The sequence below is a fragment of the Varanus komodoensis genome, unplaced genomic scaffold (assembly GCF_004798865.1).
Source record: "Varanus komodoensis strain SLA01 unplaced genomic scaffold, ASM479886v1 scaffold3, whole genome shotgun sequence".
Classification (NCBI taxonomy): Eukaryota; Metazoa; Chordata; class Lepidosauria; order Squamata; family Varanidae; genus Varanus; species Varanus komodoensis.
In genome coordinates this window covers 19,066,715-19,094,455 of record NW_025335761.1, presented here as the reverse complement: position 1 = coordinate 19,094,455, position 27,741 = coordinate 19,066,715, and the positions used below count along the sequence as shown (strand labels likewise).

Here is a 27,741-nt window from a genome sequence, read left to right as displayed (position 1 = left end):
CGAGGTAATGGGCTGGATGAGGGCCAATAAACTGAAGCTCAATCCAGACAAGACGGAGGTCCTGTTGGTTGGCGGATCAGGCTTCGGAGACGGGGGACTTAACCTAGTCCTGAATGGGGTTGCACTCCCTCTTAGGGACAAGGTCCGCAGTTTGGGAGTGCTCCTTGACCCGGAGCTTTCATTGGAAGCTCAGGTGACAGCGGTGGCGAGGAGCGCTTTCCTTCAGCTTCGGCTGATTCATCAGCTGTGCCCCTACCTGGACTTCGACTGCCTGGTGAAAGTGACACACGCACTGGTGACTTCCCGTCTGGACTTCTGTAACGCACTTTACGTGGGGCTACCCTTGAAGATAGTCCGGATACTTCAATTGGTTCAAAATAGAGCTGCCAGGCTGCTGACGGGGACTGGGCGTTATGTTCACATGACTCCAGTTCTCCATCAGCTTCACTGGCTTCCCATTGAAGTCCGGGCCCAATTCATGGTGTTGGTGATGACCTATAAAGCCCTAAACAGCTTGGGTCCTGGTTACCTGAAGGAGCGCTTACATCCATATGTGCCCGGCCGCCCCTTGAGATCTGCGGGAGAGGCCCTTCTCCGGGAACCCTCTGTGAAAGAAATTAGGAGGGTAGGTACTTGGAGGAGGGCTTTCTCTGCGGTGGCGCCCAATCTATGGAATGTGCTCCCCAGAGAGGTCCGCCTGGCGCCGTCGTTATTTGTTTTTCGGCGCCAGGCAAAGACCTTTATATTTAAGCGTCATTTTAATTCTTAACAGTATTTGCTTATTTATCTGGCCAGGGCGACTTCTTTTATATTGTTATTTATTTTATATTGTTATTTTTGTATTATATTGTATGTTGTGAGCCGCCCCGAGGCTTCGGCGAATGGGGCGGCATAGAAATGTTTTAATAAATAAATAAATAAATATATTTCAGAAAGTAATCCTAATCTTAAAGTGTCTACTTCAGAAACGTTGTGCACCTATTTCTCAGCCCTTGCTACTGCGTAATGAGATTCAGCAAGGTACCATCCAGTGCCGTTTCACTTGGTGAGAGCATACCAAAGGGATGTGGAGCCGAGTGCCATCCGTTTGCAGATGACACACAACTATATCTCCTTGTGACCTCTGAATCAGGTGAGGTTATACAAGTTCACACAACCACAGTGCCTTGATTCAGTGATGGGCTGGGTGAGGTCCAATTATCTGAAGGTGAATCCTGACAAGACAGAAGTGCCATGGTGGGTAGTTCCCATGTCCAAGAGATGGACTCATTACCTGTCCTGGACACAGTTTGCAGTCTGAGGGTACTCCTAGGTCCATCATTATCACTGGAATCCCAAGCGACCATAGCAGCTTTACCAACTTCAACTGTTTGCCGGTCACAGCCTCTGCTGGGCAGGGATAGCTCAGCCACAGTGGTACAAGTGCTGCTAATCTCCAGACTGAATGGCTGCAATGTTTTCTATGTGGAGCTACCCCAAAGGCTTGTCTTGAAACTGGCACTAGTGCAGAATGCAGCAGCTTGACTGTTATCAAGAGTTTCCCAGCAACTCCTTTACTAAGTGAAATGTACTGGCTGCCTATTTGCTGTGTTGCCAGGTTTAAGGTTTTGGTAGGGGGGCTGCAGGTGGTGCAGTGGTTTAAACTGCAGAGCTGCTGGTCAACAATTTGAATCTGCACAACGGGGTGAGCTCTTGTTGCTCCATTCCAGCTCCTTGAAGTTTGAAAGTATACAAATGCAAATAGATAAAAAGGTGGGATACTTTCAGTGGGAAAGTAACAGCATTCCGTGCACCTCGGTGATTAGTCATGCTGACCACATGACCTCAGAAACTGTCTGTGGACAAACGCTGCTCCCTCAGCTAGGAAATGGAGATGAGCACCACCCCCTAGAGTCAGGCATGACTGGATTTAATGTCGTGGGGAAACCTTTATCTTTTTACTAGTGCATAAAGACCTGAACAACTTGGAATTAAGATAAATGAGAAAGTGCCTTCTTCCTTACCAAACTACCAAATCCCAGAGGTCATTGGATGGCAAGTATCTTGGGGATCCATATGGACTTGTGGCCCAACTGGAACTCACCTGGAGAAGGGCCTTTGGTGAAGTGGCTCCATTTCTCTAGAACTCTCAAATAAACACTTTTATTTCAGGAATCCTTCCTGATCTAATTAGGCACAATTTTGTTAACACAGTTTTAGTGAGCTCCTTTGTAGCCATATTATTGTATTCTTTTTTCTGCTTTCTTTTTTTCCCTCACTACTCTGAAATCACCATACTGGAATATGGAGCAATATCTAAATATTGTTTAAAAATGCTCAGATAGAAAAAGTAGAGACTGTATAACCAAGAACCTCTGATCTGCCACACATAGAGTTGGGCATGTCAGGATAGGGTGGAACTTTGGGGACTTCTTGTTAGGAGTCCCCTTTTGCCCATTCCTATGAGCTTCTGTTCCAAGAATCTGATTTCAGTTCTCCTGACTAACTTCCAACTCCTCTATGCTTTATGGAATACTGGCATGGGAAGTTACAATGAACGAGAGATAATCTGCTTTGTGGAAAAATGCCAAATACCTTTGAAATCCATATCCTAAAAGTAGAAACAAAACTGCAAAACAAGAAAAGGATGTGTTGAATGTGTTCTATATACTCTCATCAATTCAGTATTTCAGGTTTTCTCAATGCGGAAAATGAAGAATGGTTACTCACACAGTTACTCACACAGAAGGAACTTTTCCTTGGTAAGGCCACGTCCATCTCGGGGCAACAGTACTTCGCGTAGTGGAACAGGGTGGGATTTTGTGGAGCATCTCCGGTGTCTGAGTTCAGAAAAATGCTGCAAGTATCTTCATAGGATCCTTTTACAGTAAACGTAAAGGATTGCCCTGTGCTCATGATAGAGAATACAAACAGAACTTCAATACAAATCTCACCAAAAGTGTATTTTTTAAATAATACTTGATACTCAATCCTCCCTCCAAGATCAGTGCAGTGTATATTAGGCCAGGCTTCCCCAACCTGGTGCCCTCCAGGTATGCTGGAGTACAACTCTCGGCAATGTCCATTCTGGCTGGGGGCGATGTGATATCCAACACATTTACAGGGCACCAGCTTGGGGAAGGCTGTATCGATGTATCCCATTTTATTCTTATGGCAGATGATGACTGGGTCACAGGAAAGCACAGGATAAGATGACTGGGTCACAGGACAGCAATTTGCCCACAATAGGAATGGATAATCTGTCCGTTTCTCTGTCTCCCACATCTAAATTTCGAACATCTCAATGTCTTTTGGTCCTATGTAGGAAGAAATTTGTAAATTTCGATAAGTTTTTCTCAAAAAGTCCCAAAAGGAAATTCTTGCCATCTGCAGCTATTCCTAGCATAGAGAGGTCCATGAAGCACCTGCCTGCTATACAGTTCTAAAGATGAGGAATCCATCAGAAAAAAGAAGCAGCAACCCAAATTCAGCCCCACAATCTTGGCTGAATTTGTAGAGACTCAAAGCCAGAATTTTGAGTGCTTAAAGTTCTGGGCTTGTCCATTTTGGTTTTAACTTCATGGAAATGTTTTTAAATATTAAGTACTTCTATCCCAACTATGAAGTCATGTGTGAATTTGGGTAACTTTTTATCTGTCAGTGAATCAAACAGAATTCTCAGCCCCCCACACCAAGCCAAAACCAGTTCCCCAAGCTTCTTAGCCTGGGAGGGGATTTGAATTCCAGTCTCTGCAATCCAAGCCCAATCTTTATTCCACCCTATCACTCTTTAGAAGGAGGGAGGGAGGTGATACCCTGGAAAATGGCTAGAAAGAAAATACAGTGTCAAAAATTGCTCCCATGTTGGCAGGCTAGTGGGAAGGGCAGGAGGTGCAGTTGCCAGAGTTAAGCAGGGTGACAAAGAGAGCAACGTCACAGGAGAGATGTTCGCCCGGATGATGGCGCACAGTTGAGAGGAATAGAGCCCACTTGTAAAGAAAAAGGGATGCATTCGTCATTCCCATGCAAGCAGGATGTCTCAGTAATGCTGGACTTTTCTAAATGAGGCCATTTCTCCCACTGTTTCCACTTCCATTTTCATCACAGAATTAAGACTGGAGCTCTGCTTGAAGCTATTTTCTCTTTCTGCCTTTCTGTTCTTTTGGCTATGTGACCTCTAGGTAGCACTGCAACTGAAGCAGTGAGAACCAGTGCTTTGTTTCATTTCTGCAAAAAGTACTAGAGCTGCAAGCTCTCAAAACCCTGGGGAAATTGCCATTTAAAAACAGAAGCAACACTCCTCTAAAGCATCCATCAGCTATCATGACTGAGAAAAGCTCGTAGTTTGCATATCTGTATGTTGCACATTGGGATCAGTGGAGAAAACCAGAGCCAATTACCATGCTTACTTCTGCCCTTTTTCTTCTTTTCTTTTCCATCCACTTCTACTTTTAGGCAAGAAAGTTCCCGAGACTGCAAGAAAAAAACAACAACTGCACACCTCTAACTGTTCAACAGATGACAATTGAGCAGGTGTGTTCACCTGTAATGTCAAAAATTATTATCCAGTGGTCTCACATATTAAAAACAGTTGAAAGCTCTTTCCTGGTTAATGCAACAATGAGAGTCTCTAAGACTATTTTATTTATTTATTTATGTGTACACACTTTACTAAGAGTCTTTAAGACTACTTTTGAATGCTTTACATTCAAGGTGGATAGGACTTCAAGCAAGGTTTTGCTTAAGAAATGCTAGAAAATAGTTGTCCTTGACGTTAAAATGGACATCAGTAGCTGGTGCCTTAGGGATCATTGTAAGCTCTTATGTACACTAGGTAATGAAAAGGATGTTGTAGTCACTCTCACACACACACTGAACAAGGCAGTGCCTTCCTGTTTGCAAAAGGACCCTTGGCTCTGTGTATACCTCCATTAGCCAAAGAGAAAGAGGCTAAATTTTGCTGAATCTTCTGAAGCAGATTTGCAGGGGCTTGTACAAAGATCACTTCCTTTCCTCTTCTGTAAGTAGAGGCACCTGCAGCATCAAAAGCGCTTCTGCATCCAGAATAGCACTACTGGATTTAAACGGAATTTAAATCTTCTAAATCATTAGATGTCAATCCTAACAAGTCATAACATAATTTTATAAAGCATCTTCTGAAGACAGACTAAAGGCATCCATCTCCCAAGGACAGCTGTCAGGGAACAGGAGTGCTATGAGGTAGTAGAGAGACCACTGCAGCACATACAATGAGTGACATCTTGCTCTACCATGTTCTGATCCACAACTGCAAGGAGCAGCAGTGTAAAGTTCTTTTTCCTTATCAAGATTTGATTAGCTTCTGCCTGCCTGCCTTCCTTCCCACCACTGAAGATGAGATTCTCCAAAGTCATGGTAAATAATTTTAAACACTCGTAGCTACAAAATCAAATAACATACCACGAGCACTCCATTTGTAGCAAGGTTTTCAGGAATATCTGGCCTGGTGACAGAAAATATATCTGTTAATGCAATATCTACCAAAAGCCTTCTTTCAGATTTTCCCGAGTACTTTGAAACACATCCAAGCATGTTATCTTTTCCCAGCTTATAAACTTTGGGCATCATATTTAAATATCTGAAATAATTCCATCTGAATTAAATTTATTTAGAAGTAGGTCACACTGGTAATAGAGGTACAAGTAATCCATTCCTTGTTCTATCCTATAATGCTAGACTTTGTTTGTTTGTTTGCCTTATTTTTAATCCAGCTGATGCTTAAGTACTCTCTGAACACATTTCAAAAAGCTGAAAGAATAAATTATTTGTTTTATACCTAGCTGTCGTGCATGAAGCCCCGACAGAAACAGTGACTCACGAAGAGACCTTGCACTTGGCACCCTGCACCCAAGAGTTGCCCCCACAACCCAATGCAGGAGCAGCTGAACCAGCTATTGCGTCTTCCCATAAGCCCCAGCTCATTGAGCAAACGCCTGGACCTTTATCAGAGACAGAGCAAACTGCCTCCTCCCCTCCTGACGCTGATCTCCCCGAACCGGAAACAGAAGACACTATAGGCCTGAAAGCGCCGGCAGCGGCCGGGGAGAACCGGCAGAAACAACACACTGGGGAGAACCGGCAGAAACAACGCGCCGGACAGGGCGCACCTTCTCCGCGCCCCGGGACTCCACGCCGTCGCTCGGCAGCGACGCCCGCGCGGCCAGCTCCACCGGCCCGACGAACTCCACCGGCCAGGCACCAGGACCCGGTTCAGCCCGGCCCGCCCCTGCACGGGTGAGAGCCGTGCACTGGACAGGGCGGAGCATCGGGAGGGCCCTGCAGCCTGAAAGTGCCGGCGGCAGCGGCCAGGGCCAGCGGCCTCGGGCCAGCGGCCAAAGGCGGTCGCTGCCATTTGGGAGCCATTCGGGGGCCGAGCAGGGGGCTGGGCTGGCCAGGTGGCTTTCATTGTGTGCTATAATTGGTCCTCCTGCTGGGCTGCGCTACAGTGATATTGTGGCTGCTGTGGCCACTGAACTGGGCGTATAGCCGAGGGAAGGGGGAGTTTTTAACTGTTTTTTATAATTTTATTGTATTTTAAGCTGTTTTATGGAGTCGTCCCTGGCCATGTCGCCGCTTGTGCTTCCTGGGAAGCGCGGGCGCCACCATTGGGGTGGTTTTGGGCAATGGACGTAACAGCGGTGGGGGCTTAACATGTCTGCATAGAAGAAGGAGGGACAGATGGTTGACACCTGTCCCTACTTCTGGTTTTGCCCCCAGCCAGAGGGTGCCAGGTAGTCTTGCCAGCTGCCCCGCGGGCCTGACAGCGCTGTTGCTCAATGCCAGGTCAGTCAATAACAAATCCTCCCTCATCCATGATTTGATTGTGGATGAGGGGGCCGACCTGGCTTGCATCACAGAAACCTGGGCGGGAGAAGGGGGGGACGTGGCCCTCTCCCAACTGTGCCCGCCCGGGTATCTGGTTCAGCACCGTTCCCGCCCGGAGGGGAAGGGAGGGGGGTCTCTTTGGTTTACCGAGCTTCCATCTCTCTCACGGGACTTCCTGTCCCTTCGAGACCAGGGCTGGAGTGCCTCTACTTGGTGTTGGGCGACCGAGACAGATTGGGGATTCTGTTGGTGTACCGTGCACCCTTCTGCCCAACAGTCTCCCTGCCTGAGCTGACGGAGACCGTCTCGGACCTGGTGTTGAGGACCCCCAGGATGTTGGTCCTGGGGGACTTCAATCTCCATGCCGAGACTGGTCTGACTGGGGCTGCTCAGGACTTCATGGCCTCCATGGCGGCCATGGGGCTGTCTCAACATGTCACCGGCCCGACCCATGAACGTGGACACACTCTGGACCTGGATTTCTCAACAGGGCAGGAAGAGGGGGATCTGAGGGTGAGGAATTTATGTTTAACTCCCCTGTCATGGTCAGATCACTTCCTGGTGAGGTTTGTGCTCGAGAGCGACCTCTCCCTCTGTAAGGGTGCGGACCCGATTGTGTGGGTCCGCCCCCGGAGCCGGATGGATCCGGAAGGATTCCTGAAGGCCCTGGGGGAGTTTCCGGCTGACAAGACGGGTGCTCCTGTCGAGGCTCTGGTCGAACTGTGGAACGGGGAGATGACCAGGGCTGTGGACACGATCACTCCTAAGCGTCCTCTCCCACCAGGCAGAGCCCGCTCTTCCCCTTGGTATACTCCTGAATTGAGGGCGATGAAGCAGGTTGGGAGACGGCTAAAGCATAGGTGGAGGAAATCACGGGATGAATCTGACCGAACACACTTGAGAGCCCACTATCGGGCCTATGCTCTGGTGGTGAGGGCAGCGAAAAAAAGATTTTTTTCCGCTTCCATTGCCTCCTTACAATGCCGTCCAGTGGAGCTTTTTCAAGTGGTGTAAGGCCTGGTTCGTCCAGGTCCTAAGGAAGACCTGGTTCCACCCTCAAAGGCCTGCTGTGACGACTTTGCCAGGCATTTCAGGGAGAAAATCGCTCAGATTCGTCACGAGCTGGATACCACTAGTGATTCAGAGGTTTTTGGGGAGACCTCAATGCTGCCGTCTGGTCCAGAATTATTGGATGAATTTCAGTTACTGCGGCCCGATGATGTGGACAAGGTGCTTGGACAAGTACGTCCCACCACTTGCCTATTGGACCCTTGCCCGTCTTGGTTAATAAATAATTCCAAGCACGGGATTGGGATCTGGATCTTGGAAGTGGTTAACGCTTCTCTGAGGAAGTGTCAGGTGCCTGCCCCTTTAAAGGAGGCGGTAGTCCGACCGGTCCTGAAGAAGGCGTCACTGGATCCAGAGATGGCCACTAACTATAGACCAGTGACCAACATCCCATTTCTGGGCAAGGTGTTAGAGTGGGTGGTGGCGGGACAACTCCAAGCACTCATGGATGAAACCGATTATCTGGACCCATTGCAGTCCGGCTTCAGACCCGGGTACGGTACTGAATCTGCCTTGGTTGCCCTGTACGATGCCCTATGCAGGGAGAAGGACAGGGGGAGTGCGTCCCTGTTGGTTCTCCTGGACCTCTCAGCGGCTTTCGATACCATCGACCATGGTATCCTTCTGGATAGGCTTGCGGGATTGGGGGTCGGAGGCACTGCTTTGCAGTGGTTCCACTCCTATCTCAATGGCCAGTTCCAGAAGGTGGTGCTGGGGGACTATGGCTCTGCGCCATGGCAGCTATGCCATGGAGTACCACAGGGGTCCATTTCGTCCCCTTTGCTGTTCAACATCTACATGAAACCGCTGGGAGAGGTCATCAGGAGGTGTGGGCTGCGGAATCATCAGTACGCTGATGATACCCAGCTCTACCTCTCATTTTCCACCAATCCAGGTGAAGCAGTGGCTGCACTGAACCGGTGCCTGGCCGAGGTAATGGGCTGGATGAGGGCCAATAAACTGAAGCTCAATCCAGACAAGACGGAGGTCCTGTTGGTTGGCGGATCAGGCTTCGGAGATGGGGGACTTAACCTAGTCCTGAATGGGGCTGCACTCCCTCTTAGGGACAAGGTCCACAGCCTGGGAGTGCTCCTTGACCCGGAGCTTTCATTGGAAGCTCAGGTGACAGCAGTGGCAAGGAGCGCTTTCCTTCAGCTTTGGCTGATTCATCAGCTGCGCCCCTACCTGGAGTACGACTGCCTGGTGACAGTGACACATGCGCTGGTGACTTCCCGTCTGGACTTCTGTAACGCGCTTTACGTGGGGCTACCCTTGAAGACGGTCCGGATACTTCAATTGGTTCAAAATAGAGCTGCCAGGCTGCTGACGGGGACGGGACGTTATGTTCACATGACTCCAGTTCTCCGACAGCTTCACTGGCTTCCCATTGAAGTCCGGGCCCAATTCAAGGTGTTGGTGATGACCTATAAAGCCCTAAACGGCTTGGGTCCTGGTTACCTGAAGGAGCGCTTACGTCCATATATGCCCGCCCACCTGCCCCTTGAGATCAGCGGGAGAGGCCCTTCTCCGGGAACCCTCCGTGAAAGAAATTAGGAGGGTGGGTACTCGGAGGAGGGCTTTCTCTGCAGTGACACCTAAGTTATGGAATGCGCTCCCCAGAGAGGTCCGCCTGGCACAGCCATTTTATTTTTTTCAGCACCAGGCGAAGACCTTTTTATTTAAGCGGCATTTTAATAGTTAATATTATTGGATTTTATCTGGCCAGGGCGGCTTATTTTATATTGGTATTTTTGCATTTTTAACTTAATGTTTGTATTTTTTAATTTAATGTTATAATTATTTTTTTTAACTTAACTTTGTAAGCCGCCCCAAGGCTTCGGCGAATGGGGCAGCATAAAAATGTTTTAATAAATAAATAAATAAATAAATAGGTGTCATAAATTTCTCAAAAGCTGAAAACAGATGTCTTTTACGCAGATTTAAACAAATACAAAGCAGACAGCATAAAAGAGAGGAAAGGCATGACTTGGGAGAATGATCCCACGTGGGCTCAGAAAGAGAAGCCATTATAGGACTGACATCTGCTCTGCAGGGACCACTATTAGGAAACTTATGTATAGTATTGTAAATCTTGTAGACAATTAACATTAAAGGACTTTAGTTTTATTGCTCTGTGGAGAGTTGAATGTTTATACAACCCTTTCACAACAGAATGTCAATCCTATAATCATCCTAAACTCTCTCTCACAGCAGAGCAAAGAAGATTTTTTTCTCTCTCTGCAATACCACTCTACCATCCAGAAGAAATTTCATTCTAACCTCCTACCTTTCACAAACAACAACAATGCAGTCGCCTGTCCCTACCATTCAAGACCTTCAAGCTTTAAGAGAAGAAAATTCCCTCCTGAGAACAAGATATACTGAGGCAACAAGCCAGATTGAATTGCTGAAAACTGAATTAAATTCTCTTCGAACAGAACTTCAAACAGCTACTGCTTCAAAACAAAATCAAGAATTGATGCTACACAGATGCCCCCTTGAAGCCCCCCCGAAATACGACGACAAAAAAGAAGGATTTACAACTTTCAAAGCACAATGTGAACTCTACATCAATCTACACCTTCCTGACTTCCCCAACAAAAAGATGAAGGTAGGATTTCTAATAAATCAACTTACGGTGGCCCCTGCCCGCTGGGCAACTGCGAGGCTTATCACTCAAGACCCTATACTAAACGATGCTAATCTATTACTTAATGCCCTGGGGAATTTCCTTGCAAGGTAATATCCATACGGGAGATTAAGCGTCTGAAACAGGGGCACGCCTCAGCCACTGACTACACCACCAAGTTCCAGCTCCTCATGAATGATTTAGAGTGGAATGAGGAAGCCTTGATGGTTCAATACCACGAGGACTTGAGAGAGGAGGTTTTGGATGATTTGTCACGTACTTCAATGCCAAAAAACTTACAGGAGTTAATGACTTTAACCATCCAGATAGATGCATGACTCAGTGAAAGGGCCCACGCTAAGCAAGAATGCCATGCTGGCTCACAGCCAACTAAAACAAGATGGTTCCCGTGCACGAAAGCCAGCCCCCAACAATTCCTGCCCGAGAGCTACGTTGCCATGGCAACACTCCAGCCAGAGCAGGAACCAGAGCCTATGCAGCTGGGAGCAGCCAGGCCTCGCATTCCAAAGGGAGATAGGGTCTACCGCCGCACTACCGGACAATGCTTTATCTGTGAACGTAACAGCCATATGGCACAGTCCTGCCCCTTGAAAAAACAGACGGGAAACTTCCAGTCCCAGCGTCGTTAAGCACCACGACACTGGGACCCTCCCACACATCACAAGGATGCCAAACCCCAGGAAAGGCTTCCACGTCTCAACACCTCCTGCTGGATATCTCATTGCAAGCACACCCACAGCCTGCAATTCGAGCCACAGCTCTAATTGATAGTGGCACCACTGCTTCCTTCATGGATGAGGAATTTGCTCAAAAGCACTGTTTCCCTACTTCAACACTGGCAACCCCGCTCCAGGTGGACTCCATCCAAAAATGTCCCCTGCAGGGAGGCCCCTCCTCTCTCCAATCTTCTCCACTCACATTACAAATAGGGAAACACTGAGAACAAACAGCTTTCCTACTAGAGAAGGACCTGCAATACCCTGTAGTACTGGGCATGGACTGGTTGATCAAACACAGACCTCAAATATTGTGGGACTCAGGACAAATACACTTCAACTCTAACTTTTGCTCACTTCACTGTAATAGCCCTACATCCCAAACACCACCCACCTCCTTCCCTCCCTCTACCACTGCACTTCCACCACAATATCAAGACTTTTGAGATGTTTTTGACCCACAAGAAGCTGACAAATTACCGCCACATCGCTCGTGTGACATGGAAATTCACATACAACCAGGAGCAACCCTCCCAGTTGGCAAACTATGACCCATGTCACCTAAGGAACTCCAAGTCAAGGACTTTATATCCACCAACTAAAAAAAAAGGCTTCATATGCCCTTCCTCGTTACCCACTTCAGCAACGCCTATCATCGTACCACGGAATAATTCTGAGGAACCTAGGGTCTGCATAGACTACCGCCGCCTGAACGCAATTACCGTTCCAAACAGGCACACCATGCCACTCATTTCAGAGATTTTGGAATGTCCAGGCCAAGCACACATTTTTACCAAGTTGGACCTTCGCAATGCCTACAATTTACTGCGCATACACCCTGGCTACGAACATTTAACGGCATTCTCAATGAGATTTGGCACCTACGAGTTCTGCGTGACGCTGTTTGGTCTTTTAAATTCGGGACAATCGTTTTGCAGACTAATAAATGAAATCTTTCATTATTTCCTTGATGATTTCCTCATTGCTTACTTGGATGTTTTACTGATCTTCTCCAATGACCCTGAATCTCATGTTCACCATGTGCAAGCCGTCCTTCAGCACATGCGAGAACACCATCTCTCAGCCAAGCTAGAGAAATGTGAATTCCACACGACTTCTTTCATATACCTTGGCTACCGCATTTCCCCAAACGGGCTACAGATGGATCCAGAGAAAATACTAGCAGTACTATCCTGGCAACATCCTTGAACGAAGAAAGAACTTCAAAAGTTCTTGGGTTTCGCAAATTTCTATCACCGATTCATATCACACTTCTCTCGTCTAACCGCACCTTTGACTGACCTCTTGAAAGACAAAAGGTGCCGTCTCCATTGGCCACCCAACGCTGCAGCCGCCTTTATCTCCTTGAAATGCCAATTTACTTCAGAACACCAACTGATCCACCCAGATACTTCTGCACCTTTCATGCTACAGACTGACGCCTCTGACAAAGCCATTGGAGCTGTTCTCTTACAATCGATAAATACATCCACCGATAACCTCAGACCGGTGGTGTTCTATTCCCGCAAGCTGTCCAGCTCAGAACGCAGCTACACAATCTGGGAAAAGGAACTACTAGTGATCAAAGCTGCTCTTGAAGAATTGCGTCATTTACTTGAAGGCTCTCCTCACAAGATCCTCATCCAAACAGATCACAAGAACCCTGTGCACTTCACTTCTGCCAAAATCCTTAACCAAAGACAAGCACGATGGGCTCTGTTCTTCTCTCGTTTTCACTTTCAGATCGAGTATATACCCCCTTCGAAAAACCTTCTGGCTGACGCGCTATCCAGAAAACCTGAGTACTTCCCTGATAACGAAGAACAACCCAAACCCACCCCTATCTTACAATCAGAAATCGCGGCAGCAACCTCCATCTCTTCTTCATACAGCGATGACATCCGACATGCACAACAAACTGACCCCTTCGTACGCATGAAGAAAGACCAAGGAAGGAACAACTCCCTCCCTAACCCTTTTTCATTCGAGGATTGATGACATCCTACTTTACAATTGTGTCCCTTATGTCCCAGTTTCACTTCGTGAATGAATATTGCAACAATGCCATGACTCTCCCTCCGCAGGTCATTTCAGGGTCTACAAAACGCTGTACACCCTCTCTAGAGACTATTGGTGGCCTCGCATGTACCATGACGTCAAAACATATGTATTCTCTTGCCCCATGTGCCACCGATCCAAACAACAACAAGGAAAGCCACCGGGACTACTTCAGCCAATAGAAACACCTCCCGGACCCTGGCATACCATCTCGATGGACTTCATAACTGATTTACCCAGATCTAGTGGCTTCAACACCATACTAGTAGTCACAGACCTCTTTACCAAGATGGCCCACTTCATTCCCTGCACAGGACTACCCTCCGCCAAGACCACCGCCTCCCTATTCATCCACCATATTGATAAAGCACTTGGGTGGCCCCAGCTTTAATTTCAGACAGAGGCAGTCAATTCACGTCCCAATTTTGGCGGGAACTCTTGACCTTACTCAAAGTCGACCTCCGCCTCTCCTCGGCCCATCACCCACAGACCGACGGTCAAACAGAACGCCTCAACACCACTCTTGAACAAAACCTCCGCTGTTAGGCCAACTACCAACGGGATGACTGGCTCTCCTTTCTCCCACTAGCAGAATTCACATACAACAATTCTGTACATACCTCCACCCATCAAACTCCTTTCTTTGCCAACCTTGGTTATCACCCTTGAGCATTTCCCTCATCACTCCCCTCATCGCCCGTCCCCGCTGCTGGCAATTTCCTCAACAATTTAGCCTCGGTGCAGTCCATCCTTAAACAACAATTAGACAAAGCCAAGTCGATCTACAAGGATGTCGTTGATCAATGAAGACAACCCGGACCTGCCCTACATGTTGGTGACTGGGTCTGGTTGTCCACCAATTACCTCCCCCTCTCTGTACCCTCTCGCAAATTAGCCCACAAACGGGTCGGACCATTCCGCATTGTTGCTGAAATCAATCCCGTCACCTTTCGCTTGACCCTGCCCTCCTCCATGAAAATCCATCCAGTCTTTCACCGATCGTTGCTCTCTCCAGCTCCGCAATGACACCCCCTCCTCACCCAACTCCCACCTCCTCCACCTGTCATAGTAGACGGAGAAGAAGAATTTGAAATTGAACAGATTCTCTACTCTAGATTCCGAAGAGGATGCCTACAATATCTTGTACATTGGAAAGACTACCCTACCGAAGAAAGAAGTTGGGAACCCGCCTCCAACACTCATGCACCTATCCTACTATGACGATTTCACACTCGTTTCCCACATAAACCTGGAAGATCTCTGCCACGCACTCATCAAGAAGGAGGAGGTCCTGGAGGAGGGGGTAGTGTCGTGCATGAAGCCCCGCCAGAAACAGTGTCTCATGAGGAGACCTTGCACTTGGCACCCTGCACCCAAGAGTCGCGCCCCCCCCCCCAACCCAATGCAGGAGCAGCTCAATCCAGACAAGACGGAGGTCCTGTTGGTTGGGGGATCAGGCTTCGGAGAGGGTGGATTTGACCTGGTCCTGAATGGGGTTGCACTCCCTCTTAGGGACAAGGTCCGCAGCTTAGGAGTACTCTTCGACCCGGAGCTTTCATTGGAAGCTCAGGTGACAGTGGTGGCGAGGAGTGCTTTCCTTCAGCTTTGGCTGATTAATCAGCTGCGCCCCTACCTGGACTTCGACTACCTGGCGACGGTGACACACGCACTGGTGACCTCCCGCCTTGACTTCTGTAATGTGCTTTACGTGGGGCTTCCCTTGAAGACGGTCTGCATACTTCAACTGGTTCAAAATAGAGCTGCCAGGTTGCTGATGGGGACGGGGCGTTATGTTCACATGACTCCAGTCCTCCATCAGCTTCACTGGCTTCCCATTGAAGTCCGGGCCCAATTCAAGGTGTTGGTGATGACCTATAAAGCCCTAAACGGCTTGGGTCCTGGTTACCTGAAGGAGCGCTTACATCCATATATGCCTGACCGCCCCTTGAGATCTGCAGGAGAGGCCCTGGGGCGGCATAGAAATGTTTTAATAAATAGTAATAAATAATAAATAAATATTGCGTCTTCCCCTGAGCCCCAGCTCATTGAGCAAATGCCTGGACCTTTATCAGAGACAGAGAGTCATGAGAAAGAGGCAGAGCAAACTTCCTCTTCCCCTCCTGACGCTGATCTCCCCGAGCCGGAAACAGAAGACACTATAGGTGTCATAGATTTCTCAAAAGCTGAAAACAGGCGTCTTTTACGCAGATTTGAATACAAAGCAGACAGCGTAAAAGAGAGGAAATGCGTGACTTGGGCGAATGATCCCACGTGGGCTCAGAAAGAGAAGCCATTATAGGACTGACATCTGCTCTGCAGGAACCGCTATTAGGAAACTTATCTATAGTATCGTAACTCTTGTAGACAATTAACATTAAAGGACTTTAGTTTTATTGCTCTGTGGAGAGTTGAATGTTTATACAAGCCTTTCACAATACTAGCCTTCTCATTAAAAATACCCTATTTGGAATGGTCCCAGAGATATCTTTTAGGTGACAGAGAATTAAATGAGTGCTCCTGAGATGCTGTGAAAGAGATAAAGGTTTACATTACACTGTCCAGAATGTAAACATTTCAGTGTTGAGAAATTGTCTGCCCTTTGAGGGGAGCTGAGAAAGCGCAATAATTTTAAGGGAACAAGTTACTATTCTGGACTACATTAAGGATAATCATTTCAATCCCTGAAATTTATATTTTATCTACATTGGAGAATTTGTCAGCACAAATTTACTCACAGTTGTTCCAAAGTGAACTTCACATCTAGCAGCTCATCTTTCTGAAATTGAAAAAAATGGAAGAAAGGTAATGAAATGTGCAGGTGTTATGACTTCAAATAAAGCACTTCTGAACTGATACTGTGCTACTTTCGTGGGTTGAAAGCCTTTTTTGGGATGCTAGTGCAATTTATAAAAAATAATCTGCCAGCTAAATAAGGTCAGAGAAGCTCAACCAAGGCTTTTGAGCTGATTCATACTGATCTGTGTGGTCTCATTCAGCCACTCAGTCAGAGGTACAGATACTTTCTTTTTATTTATACACAAACACACACAGGCTCACACACGCACACATGCACCTTTGCACTAGGAAGATCTAGACAGCAGGATCAGTTCTGAGGGGACCAGGCATGAGATGTGAGCCAGGAGTAACTGCATAAACAGAAGTGCAAAGTGAGTTCAAACGTCAGTGAAGGGGGACAATGCCAAGTCTTTGATCCTATACCATCCCTTGCACTTGTCATTATAGAAAGTGAACTAGAAATCCTGTTGTCTCATGACTGGTCAATGCAACCTCACTCCCACACCTGACAATATGCTAATATACATCCAGTAGGAATGTGTGTGAAATCTAATGGGAGGCAAAAATCTAACCATGTTAACAACTGGATCCTCTATATTCCAGGTTAGCAGTCCTGTGATAGCGCTGACTGCTGTGGTGAATGCTGAGTGAACTCAGAAATATCCACCTTTAAGATAGCTACAAGGCATAGACTTTAAAAAAAATGAAAAATTGCATAAAATACATGATTTGCTCAAATTGGAATAGTGTGATTTGTGTAAATCACACAATCTGGCAAATTGGAAGCTAACACCAACATTATTTTAGTTCAATTTGCACAAATTCTACCAGAATGCCATAGTTTTTCGCTTACATATTGTGCAAGCTGTTCAGGATGTTGCACAAGGACTCTTACGAATATATGTCTCACCCATCTAAATGAACATGTTATTTTCTTTCTCACCTGTTCGTTCAGTTCAAAATGCTTGTAAACTGCTTCTCCAGGCAGGAGATGTGCTAGATCAAAAAGAACGTTGCGAAATTGGTCATCCTTGAAAGGACAATCATCATCACAGACTTTCAGTTCAAGTACATTCTGGAGATGGTGAAATAAGATAAACAGATGGTGAGCCATTTTTAAGAGAGCCTGCATTAGTGTGTGCATGAGAGAATCCAAGCCAACACCTGAGGTTCAGAGTGCTGTCTTTGTTTCTTATATTTATATCCCACATGTTTTCCTCTTTTAAAGGAGTTAAGATAGCTTACATGGTCCTTCTTCTCCTTCCATTTCATCCTCACCACAACCCGAGGAAGTAGTTTAAGCTAAGCATCAGCAAGTGGCTTAAGTTATCCTAGTAACTTGATGGTGGAGAGGAGACTAGAATCTGGATCTCCTTAGTCTTAGTCCAACACTCTCACCAGTACACTCCCCTGGCTCTCAAGCCAGCATTGGCAGGGACAGGGGCAGGCGAGTGCAGAGATCTTTTTCTCCAAGCGAGTCCAAACAGATCTCCTTGTGAGTAAGCCAGAGCCTTGCCGGAGCCTTGCTGTGCGGCGGCTTGCTCGCAAGATCAGTTTGGACTCACTTAGAGAAAACAATCTCCTTGCAAGCAAGCCATCGCATGGAAAATTCCACAAAAGACTGAGCCCACTAACACTGAACTGCGACTTCATGGGATATACTGTACAGGAAAGAGGAAAGAGTCCTCTTTCATTGGAAAGAGATAATTAACATTTCACCTTGGTCATACTCTGGATCCTAAAGAAGAAGGTTTCATTCCAGACTGGATTTCTGCAATTCGAGATGGTTTTTGTCCGAGCATCATGAAAAGAAGCTGTTGGTAACCTCAAAGTTACGTAACAATCTTTTCGGCTTACTGCATGATTAAAGGGATACATTTAAGAAAGCAGGTATAAACTATTTCGGGTATTATTTCTAGAAAGACATATGGTAAAGAATACTGGCTCAGTTAAAAGGAAGATGTACTACAAATAGTGGCCATAACCCTCTGAACTCAAGCTATTATGGGTATCATATTGAGGGCAGGATGAGCACAAAGGTGAGGGTTTTTCTGAGGAGAACAAACTGAGATGTCCCCAGGTTACCCTCACTCCTCCCAATGGCTCAGTCTTTACACCATGGAGTCAAAGCCATCATGGTTCTTTCCAAGCTGGCTGTGAGGGTGGAAGGAAGGCATTCTGAATTTAGAGACCCAGCCCTGATCTTCCAGTGCATTTCAAGGGCTCGAGCTGGTACTCCACATCCTCCTCCTCTCAATCTTATCCTAAGGATCTCTAGACACTTGTGAGCCGCCCCGAGGCTTCGGCGAATGGGGCGGCATAGAAGTTCCCTAAATAAATAAATAAATAAATAAATATAAATAAATAAATAAATAAATAAATAAAATAGACTCTACTGGCCATAGGATTGCAACCTTACTATTTTGTTTGTCATTTGGAATATATAATTATCATGGTTATGTCAGTAGAAGCAAGATAACAAACAGGGCCATGTCACTCCCATTTTTCTGCATGAAACCTGTTGGATAATGTTGGATAAACCCTGCAAGAGGGTTTTTGAATCAATACCATGACTACAAATAACCCCAAAAAATCCTGGTTTCCAGGTACAAAACAAGCCTGTTTGCATTATATTTCCACATGGTTAATATTTGAAAAGCATTAGAACTAAATTCTTAATCAATAATTCCATCTGGTGCTACAGTGGACAAGGGAGCCCAGTGGCCAGCTATAGTAAGCCAGGTTCTACCTGCAGCTCATGGGCAGGGGCTTCCCTCTTTCCCTTTCTTACAGCCAGCAGAAGCAAGCGCGGGAAAGGGGTTCTTCAGCTCTTTCGAAAAAGACAGCAGACAACATAGGGTGACTTAACCTAGTGCACTAATGGCAACTTTCACTCAACCTATTAAACCATGAAAATGAGTCATATACTGTTTCATTAATATTAAAAGTCATTAGCATTAACATGTCTTTCCCCAACATTTGGGGAGTTAAGCATCAGGCGTATGCTTCACTGATACTCACACACATTTGCTTGCCGGTGATTCCTTATTTGCATAATACATACAGAGAGCAAGTAGAAGGGTGATCCTTGTGCCTGAAAGACAACATGAAGGAAACAGAAAGACATAAGCACCCATGGTGCTTGTTTCTTGCCTTTTTCCTGGCATTGTTTAGAGCAATTTGCCATCAAGAGCCTAAAGGTGGACTGAGCTTGTTCAGCGTTTTTCAGGGACCACCAAATGTTGAGGTAAGTTGGAAAAGGAAAACAGAAAACTGGGAAGAGTGAATTGCCTTACTTGAACCCAACCAGTAATACTGTTTGGCTGACTGGGAACACTTTTTTTTATTTATTTAAAACATTTGTATGCTGCCTACTTGCCTCAGCACCTCTGTTAGTGGGAGAAGACATACTGCAATACTTCACTGCAGGCTCTTGTGCTGCTTATTAAACTCTGGTTGGTTGGTTGGTTGGTTTTCGCTTCAGGCAAAATATTATAATTATATTTATCATATCACTTAGATGCAGAAGTGAATAGTGTCTCTAAATGCTTTTAAGAATATTCCTGCTGTGAGAATAAAATGGAAAGGTGAAGGGCCGTATGAGCCACCTTGAGCACCTTGCAATAAAAAAAAGGTGGGATATGTGGGATATAAATGAAATTGGAAAAATATTTATATTATATCTGATACATAAAATGTATATTGTGGTTTCTGGAATCCCATCTCCCTGAATTTAATTCTTTGGAAGTGTCACTGGATAGAGAAACAATTGACCTTCCTCTAAAATTCTGGTTGGAATATGTCAGTGTCAGGGACTCCCAGAAGAGCAGCCATGGGAATGTATGCTTGGATCCACAGAGAGACACCTTTACCTTGAAACTCAGTACTTCTATTGATGAGAACAACCCAGGTAGATTCCTATGCAGTGTACAAACCTACAAGAGTGCTGCTGGGTAGAGGTATGTCAACCAACTACAAGTTTCTAGAACATACGCAGAGTGTTTTATAGGTTTCTAGTCATGTACACAGGAACAGGGTAGATGATGAGAAAATAATGGATACAAAAAGTATTCACAGACAAAACAATGTGAGAGATCTGCAGAGGGAATATGATACACTAGTACAGGAAAGACAGTGATTACAGAATATTGACATGACAGCAACTGGAAAGTCAGTGTGGTGTAGTGGTTAAGAGCGTGGGACTGGGACTCAGACGATCTGGGTTCTAGCCCCCTCTCAGCCATGGAGCCAACTGGATGACTTTGGGCTAGTCACAGACTCTCAGCCCAACCTACCTCACAGGGTTGTTGTGGGGATACGATGGAGGAAGAGAGTGATGTAAGCTGCCTTGAGCACTTTGTAGGAAAAAGGCAGGATATAAATTGAAAAATAAATAAATAAATAAATCAGTAAGGCTCATGAATTATTACAGGTCTTGGGTATGAGTTCAACCATGCAAATGAGAGTGATTGCAATACTGCTACAAAAACCAGTCAGGTAGCTTGCAGCTGCTAGTAGAAGAATTATCACGTTATCACTTTTCTTGAGTGCCTGAAGTGAGAGCATGTGTTCCGCATTCTGCAGAGGATTAACTTTGTAACAATAACACTTGGCTGCATACCAGAAGCATACAGCCAGGATGTAGTGGCAGTGTTGGCTTCTTTGCCCTCCAGCTTCTGGTTGTTCATCTCACCACACACACACTTCTCACTAAAGCTGATGGGACAAGCTCAAAGTGCAGGTTTGGAGCCTAGTCTGAGATGAAGCTGAGGCAGTAGGATTCTTTGGGCCCAGTGGATCCAGAGGCATTTCTGGGACACCCCATTTTAGACTTACCACTGACTGTAACAGTAGTTCTTCGTCGTGGCCTCATAAGACTGCAGTCACACTGTGCTTGCATTGCCATTTTGCAAATGTTATTCTTCCAAATAATGCATCGCCTCCTAGTACATTCAAAGATCGGATGACATCTTACAAACAAATGCATGTAACAAAAGCTCTTGTAAGGAAAAGCTATTCTGGATGGGGGCCATCTCAAGCAGAGAGTGACAGAAGTGAACCAATCATTCCTTTCCTGGTCTTCAAGAAAACCAACTTTAACAAATTCAGAACAATGATCAGTGAAGTGCCCTGGCAACTTGCTCTTAAGTGAAAAGGAGTCCAAGGGTGGTGGGAAATATTGAAAAAAAATTCTCCAAGCACAACTACAAACAATTCCAACAAGAAAAAAGTGAGGAAGACAACAGAGGAAGTCCATGTGGCTCCACAAAGAATTAAGTGACAACCTGAAAGAAAAAAGTGCATGTAGAGGTGGTGGAAGGAGGGTCAGGCCGCAAAGGAAGAATATAAACAGATAACAAGGAATTGCAGGGATGGCTAAAGCAGGAAATAAACTGAAACTACTGAGGAATGCTAAAAGCAGCAAGCAGCAAGCAACAGGAAAGCCTTCTTCAAATACATCCCAAAGAAAAGACATATGAAAGAGAAAGGTGTCCAACTACTCAAAATGGGTGGCAAAGTGGTAATAGACAACAAGGAAAAGTTGGAGGTGTTTAATTCCTACTTTGCCTCAGTCTTCTCCCACAAGAAGATCTACAACCTACATACTGAAGAGAAAGTACAAACTGAAAGTGCAACCTAGGATTGACAGACAAAAGGTGAAGGAATATTTAGATAGAATAAACATGTTCAAACCTCCAGGGACCAATGAACTTCATCCCAGAGTCAGAAAAGAGCTAGCAGAAGAACTCTCACTGTCCATTATCATTGATAAATCATGGAAAACAGAAGAAGTGCAGAAGACTGGAGAAGAGCTAAGAATAAATTCTGTCAGACTAATTTAATCTCATTTTTTTACAGGATAATCTCCCAGATGGTCAGAGAAAAATACCATGGACACAAACTATCTTACTTTAGCAAAGTTTTGGCATAGTGCCCCACAACAACCTGATAAACAAGCTAGCAAAAAATAGACTTGATAGGTGGATCCAAAATTGGCCACTAAAGCAGACACAAAAAGTGCTCATCAATGGCCCCTTCTCAAACTGGAGGAAGGTAACCAGTGGGGTGCCCTAGAGTTCAGTCATTAGGCCCAGTGCTCTTCAACATCTTCATTACTGACCTAGATGAGAAAGTACAAGAAATGATAATCAGATTTGCAGAGCCGCCCCAAGGCTTTGTTGCGATGGGGGTGGCATAGAAATGTTTTAAATAAATAAATAATAAATAAAGATTCAAAACTGAATGGATTAGCTACCAGCCTGGAAGACAGAAGGAGGATCCAGGGTGATCTAGATGAACACTGGACTGAAATGATACCCAGTATGATATTCAATAGGGACAGATGCCAAGTCCTCTACCTAGGAAAAAGAAACTAGATGCATCAACACAAGATGGGGAATACATGGCTCAACAGTAGTGAAAAAGAAAAGCAGCTTGGAGTTAGTGTGGACAGAAGGCTAAATATGAGCCAACAATGCAATGTAGGAGTAAAAAGGACAAATGCTATTTTGGGATGCATCAATAGAAGTATCACTTCTGAATCATAAGTAATATTTTCCCTATACTCTACACTAGTCAGACCTTATCTATAATACCGAGTCCAGTTCTGGGCACCAACATTTAAGAGAGATACAGAAAAATTGGAAAGGGTTCAGAGGAGGCTAACAAAAATTGGAAACATTGCCATATGAGGTGATACTGAGAAAACTGGGTATGTTCAGTCTTGACAAGATTGGCGGGGGGGGGGGGGGGGGATATGATATCACTCCATAACTACCTGAAAGGCTGTCACAAAGAGGAAGGTCAAGATCTCTTCTCACTCAGAGTGTAGGACATGGGATAATCAACTCCTGGGTTGGATTGGGTTGGTTTTGTGGGGTGAGGTTTCACTACTCCAGTTCATGAGTACATATATATTTGTCCTGCCCAACTTCCCAACCTTTCTGTGTGCCATTTTACAATTGACTACCTGTATACTATCCCCAGGAACTAAAGTGGGAGAAATTTCACAATTTGGGTAGGGTCACAATTTGAGGAATGCAGGTGGTGCAGTGGTTTAAACTGCTGAGCTACTGGGCTGGTTGATCGAAAGTTTGCCGGTTCGAATCTGCACAATCTGTTGCTCCATCCCAGCTCCTTGCAGTTCAAAAGCATGCAAATACAAGTAGATAAAAAGGTACCACTTCGGTGGGCAGATAACAGTGTTCCATGCACTTCGGTGTTTAGTCATGCCAGCCACATGACCACGGAGACTGTCTGCGGACAAACGCTGGCTCCCTCAGCTAGGAAACGGAGATGAGCACCGCCCCTAGAGTCAGGCATGTCTGGACTTAACGTCAAGGGGAAACCTTTACCTTTACACAACCAAATGAAAAGGATGCCTTCCAGTTATCTGCCTCATTTGTAGATTAAGAGTTTCATTAGAATATATCTGAATTAGAATATGCATTATTGTTTTTTGTTTTTTATTATTTTCATAATTCAAAGAAGAAATAAAAGAAGAAGAAATGCCCCAAGGAACCTTCACAAATATTACATATTGTACCAGATTTGGGAAGTTTCACAAAAAGTCAATAGCTATTATTACTTCTGCCAAATTTATAACTACATTTGTAATATTTAATTAAAACTAATAATTATTAAATAGAAAAATGTTTTGACATAGGTACCAAAAATAATAATTCACCTCATAATATATCCAGAAACCCACCAACAATTAGAAATTATTTTCTTTTTTTCCAAATAAACCAATATCATAATAAAATAATTAAATTCATAAAATGATTATTCTAATTCATAAGACTTAATACTAACTCTTTTTCCAGTCCTTTTATGTTGTTTTTGTATTGCAATTGTGATTCACTGATAACATGTCTATAGCTTCTGCTTTTTTTTTCTTCACAGTTGCTATATAAAATATATGTAATGCACTTTCCATTTATTGCTAGATTCTTTAACTGCTATTGCATTTACCTAGCTGGTCAATAAATGTGTCAGCTATGTTATCCTTACAGAAGTTCTATTTTTTTCTCAATTGTTAAATAAATTATGTATGATAAGCTTTTCATTTATCATAAAATTCTTTGGTCTATCTTCTATTCATATAGCTGGTTAATTTTGTCTTTACTGCATATTCAGCTAGTTTATCTTTCCAATCTTCACTCATTAAAGTCCGGACCCAATTCAAGGTGCTGGTTTTAACCTATGAAGCCCTGAACAGCTTGGGATCAGGATACCTGAAGGAGCACCTCTTCCTTTACATGCCCTCATGCCCCTTAAGATCTGCGGGAGAGGCTTTGCTCCAGGAGTCCTCTTTAAGGGAGATAAAAAGAACAACTACCTGGAGCAGGGCCTTCTCTGCAGTGGTGCCCAGATTATGGAATGTGCTCCCTGGAGAGGTGCACCTGGTGCCGAGTTTATATGCTTTTCAGTGTCAGGTTAAAACCTTTTTATTTAATTGCTATTTTAAAAATTAATATTTTATCGTTAACAGTTGCTTTTTCATTTTTGTTTTTTATATAATTTTACGGTATTTGTTATTGTTTTATTGTTTTAATTGTATGTTTATGAGCCATCCCGAGATGCCAAGGCATGTTGTAACAGAATATAAAAGTTTTAAATAAATAATAAATAGTTCAGCAATCTTCCGCTTTCTATTGCATTGCAATTGTAACTTTAGCTGCTGTTATCATGTATTTAAATAACTCCATATTTCTTGGAAGAGTTTCTGGTGTAATTTTCAGTAACATATTCTTAGGAAAGTTGATTTTCAAAATGTTATGTATTCAGCATGTATTTCTTACCAGATTTTGACTAGAATATGTATGGTTGTTAACATCAGCACTTACTCATCTAAATGTCATTGTGCTATTATAAGGATGAATTATTTTCTAATTTTTGTGAGATATGGCTTATTGATAGTATAAAATAAAGAAATAATATTGTTAAAATGCAATCAATATAGCATTCAACTGTTGGACACAATAAATACTTAACACATTAACATTTTTTTAAAATGGCAAAACAACTATCTAATGTAAAGAGCTAACTGTAAAAAGATATTTCTCACACCCTTTAAGAGCCAAGAAAGAAAATAGAATCTTTAAAGTGGAACTACAGAATCCATGTGTCAGGATCCATTTCCTGCTGAAGAGAAATACCCTTTTTACTAACTTACTTATCCATGGCACAGACCCCAAGAGTCAGCCAGCAGTCAACGTTAAATCCACAAACACCATTTTGCGAGGTTGCTCTCTCTCTCTCTCTCTCTCTCTCTCTCTCCCCCTCCCTCCCTCTCTCTCTCTCTCTCTCTCTCTCTCTCTCTCTCTCGGGATCTAAAGCATGTCACCTGGTGCTGAAGCCCCATCTTACCTGAAGCATGTCTGCTAAAGAACCCATATAACTCTGATGCTCACTGTGCAGCTGCAGTAGGTAGTGCTTTATCTTGGAGGCCAAAGCTGACAATCATCCTTAGAGTCTTCAGACCAGTTGAGGAGGATGAACACGTATTAAATTACTCAGAATGCCACCCCCGCTTGAATTTAGAAATTACAATAAAACACTTCCCCCTTTCCACATTCTCTCCAGATGAATATGCCTGGGGCTGGAAAAGGTATGCTTGTCTGCTTCTTGAAGCCACAGAAAATATAACATTTCCTCAAAAATTTAAAGGAGGAAACTCTAAACGTACATAGTAGATCATTAATATGTCAATCAACAAACTGAGCATGTTCGCTCTTAAAATTCTAGTCTGTGAAATGAAGAATTGTCCCTTTCATGATATTTCCATGCTGTAAAATACTTCATCTGCTCAATGCAGATGTTCATGAAACAGGATTTCTGAAATATAAACAGTAGATAACTTGTTTCGATAGACCATATGTACAGAGCTTGCAGTCACAACTGTTGTAACAGGGTGAAGCTACATTGGCAATTACAAGGTGCGGTTCAAGTATTGTCAGTGGCTCTGCCTTTGATACATAGCACCAGTAGTGATCTGCATAACGACTTTGGTCCAATTCAGCATGGCTCTTCATTCAGAATTTTAGAACATGTATACTAGCATTTGGATTGCTTTTTCTCACCCTGTTTTGAAAATGAAAGCTATAATATTGGCCATCTGTTGATGATCTCAGTCATGGAGACCTCCAAAGATGGAAGTGTGCCCATGATAATGTTAATTTTTATAACACTGTAGTGAACTCCTGCAGCACCCCAATGCACCCCTGTCCATCACTGGCCTAAAATATTTTAAAAGGGAATAATTCCAAGCTAATTTAGGGCTCTTTTGCACTCCCTTGCCAATGCAGCACAAGCCTTGACGATACTTCTAGTTAGTAAGGCAGGGAGGCGAAGGAGAGTGCCACCATGGATGAGAAAGGAGGTGGTAAGAAGGATTAGATGCAAGAGGAACCTCCATAGGAAATGGGCACTGGGGCAAATAAACAAAAGTATACCAGGAGGAGGAAGTCCGTTGCAGAAGGATTCTTTGCAAGGCTAAGGCTGATTACGAGCTGAGACTTACAAAGAATATCAAGAGCAACAAAAAGCGCTTCTATCAATATATAAATCACAAGAAGAAGTGGAGACAGGTAGTGGGACCACTAAATACAGAAGAAGGGGATCCAGTGACTAATGTGACGGAACAGACACAGATGCTAAATGACTATTTTGCTTCTGTGTTCTCCCCAAAGCAGGACTGAGGAATCCACACGGGACATCAGATGAAGTCAGGGGCTTAGGGCCACAGATTAGTCACCCCCCTAGAAGTCGAGGGGCTCCTGAGGCACTAGACATTGCAAAGGCACCAGGCCCTGACAGGTTACATCCAAGAGTACTTCAGGAGTTGGCGGGGGTTCTTTCACACCCGTTGGCCTCCATTTTTGAAGCCTCGTGGAAAGCAGGTGAAGTTCCAGAGGACAGGAGGGTGGCGTCAGTGGTCCCAATTTTCAAAAGGGATAGTCGAGGGGACATGGGGAATTACAGACCAGTTAGCCTTATGTCCATTGTAGCAAAAACAATGGAAAGGCTCATAATAGCGAGAGATCTAGTAATCCTAGATAGGGAAGGGAGGCTAGCGGCCACACAACACGGCTTCCGCAAAAAAAGGTCCTGCCAGACAAACCTTGTGGAATTCTATGACAAGGTTTCAAGGTGGCTAGATGGAGGGGATGCAGTGGATGTGGTTTACCTGGATTTCAGCAAGGCCTTTGACAAAGTGCCCCATGATATCCTGGTTGAGAAATTAAGGAGTTTTGAGATAGACCAATGCACTGTCCGATGGATTAGGGCATGGTTGACTGACCGAAAGCAGAGAGTAACCATTAGTGGGGAATCATCAGGATGGCAGCCAGTGACAAGCGGGGTCCCCCAGGGCTCTGTCCTGGGGCCGATCCTGTTCAATCTTTTCATCAATGACATGGAAGAACGGGTGCACAGTCTGCTGATCAAATTCGCAGACAATACTAAAATGGGAGCAGTGGCCACAACTGAGGAGCAGGTACTCCAGATCCAGAAGGATGTGGACAGACTATGGAAGTGGGCAGGGAACAACAGGATGGCGTTCAATGTGGATAAGTTCAAGGTCTTGCACTTGTGGCATAGGAATGG

The 27,741-nt window shown here is 44.7% G+C and overlaps 1 protein-coding gene across 1 annotated transcript in view; it reads right to left on the bottom strand.

The window, feature by feature from the left end:
• LOC123026284 (cytosolic phospholipase A2 epsilon-like) overlaps nucleotides 1–26,532 on the bottom strand; it is a 55,685-nt gene extending 29,153 nt beyond the window's left edge. Inside the window, exons 1-8 of the mRNA XM_044435717.1 lie at nucleotides 25,504–26,532; nucleotides 19,153–19,225; nucleotides 17,851–17,987; nucleotides 17,075–17,206; nucleotides 16,071–16,111; nucleotides 5,419–5,461; nucleotides 4,389–4,452; nucleotides 2,710–2,885 (exon numbers count right to left, since the gene is read on the bottom strand). Coding sequence (XP_044291652.1) covers nucleotides 2,710–2,885; nucleotides 4,389–4,452; nucleotides 5,419–5,461; nucleotides 16,071–16,111; nucleotides 17,075–17,206; nucleotides 17,851–17,987; nucleotides 19,153–19,225; nucleotides 25,504–25,530 — 693 coding nt within the window. The 5' untranslated portion in view covers nucleotides 25,531–26,532. The remainder of the gene's footprint in view (nucleotides 1–2,709; nucleotides 2,886–4,388; nucleotides 4,453–5,418; nucleotides 5,462–16,070; nucleotides 16,112–17,074; nucleotides 17,207–17,850; nucleotides 17,988–19,152; nucleotides 19,226–25,503) is intronic.
• Between the last annotated feature and the right edge of the window lie 1,209 nt (nucleotides 26,533–27,741).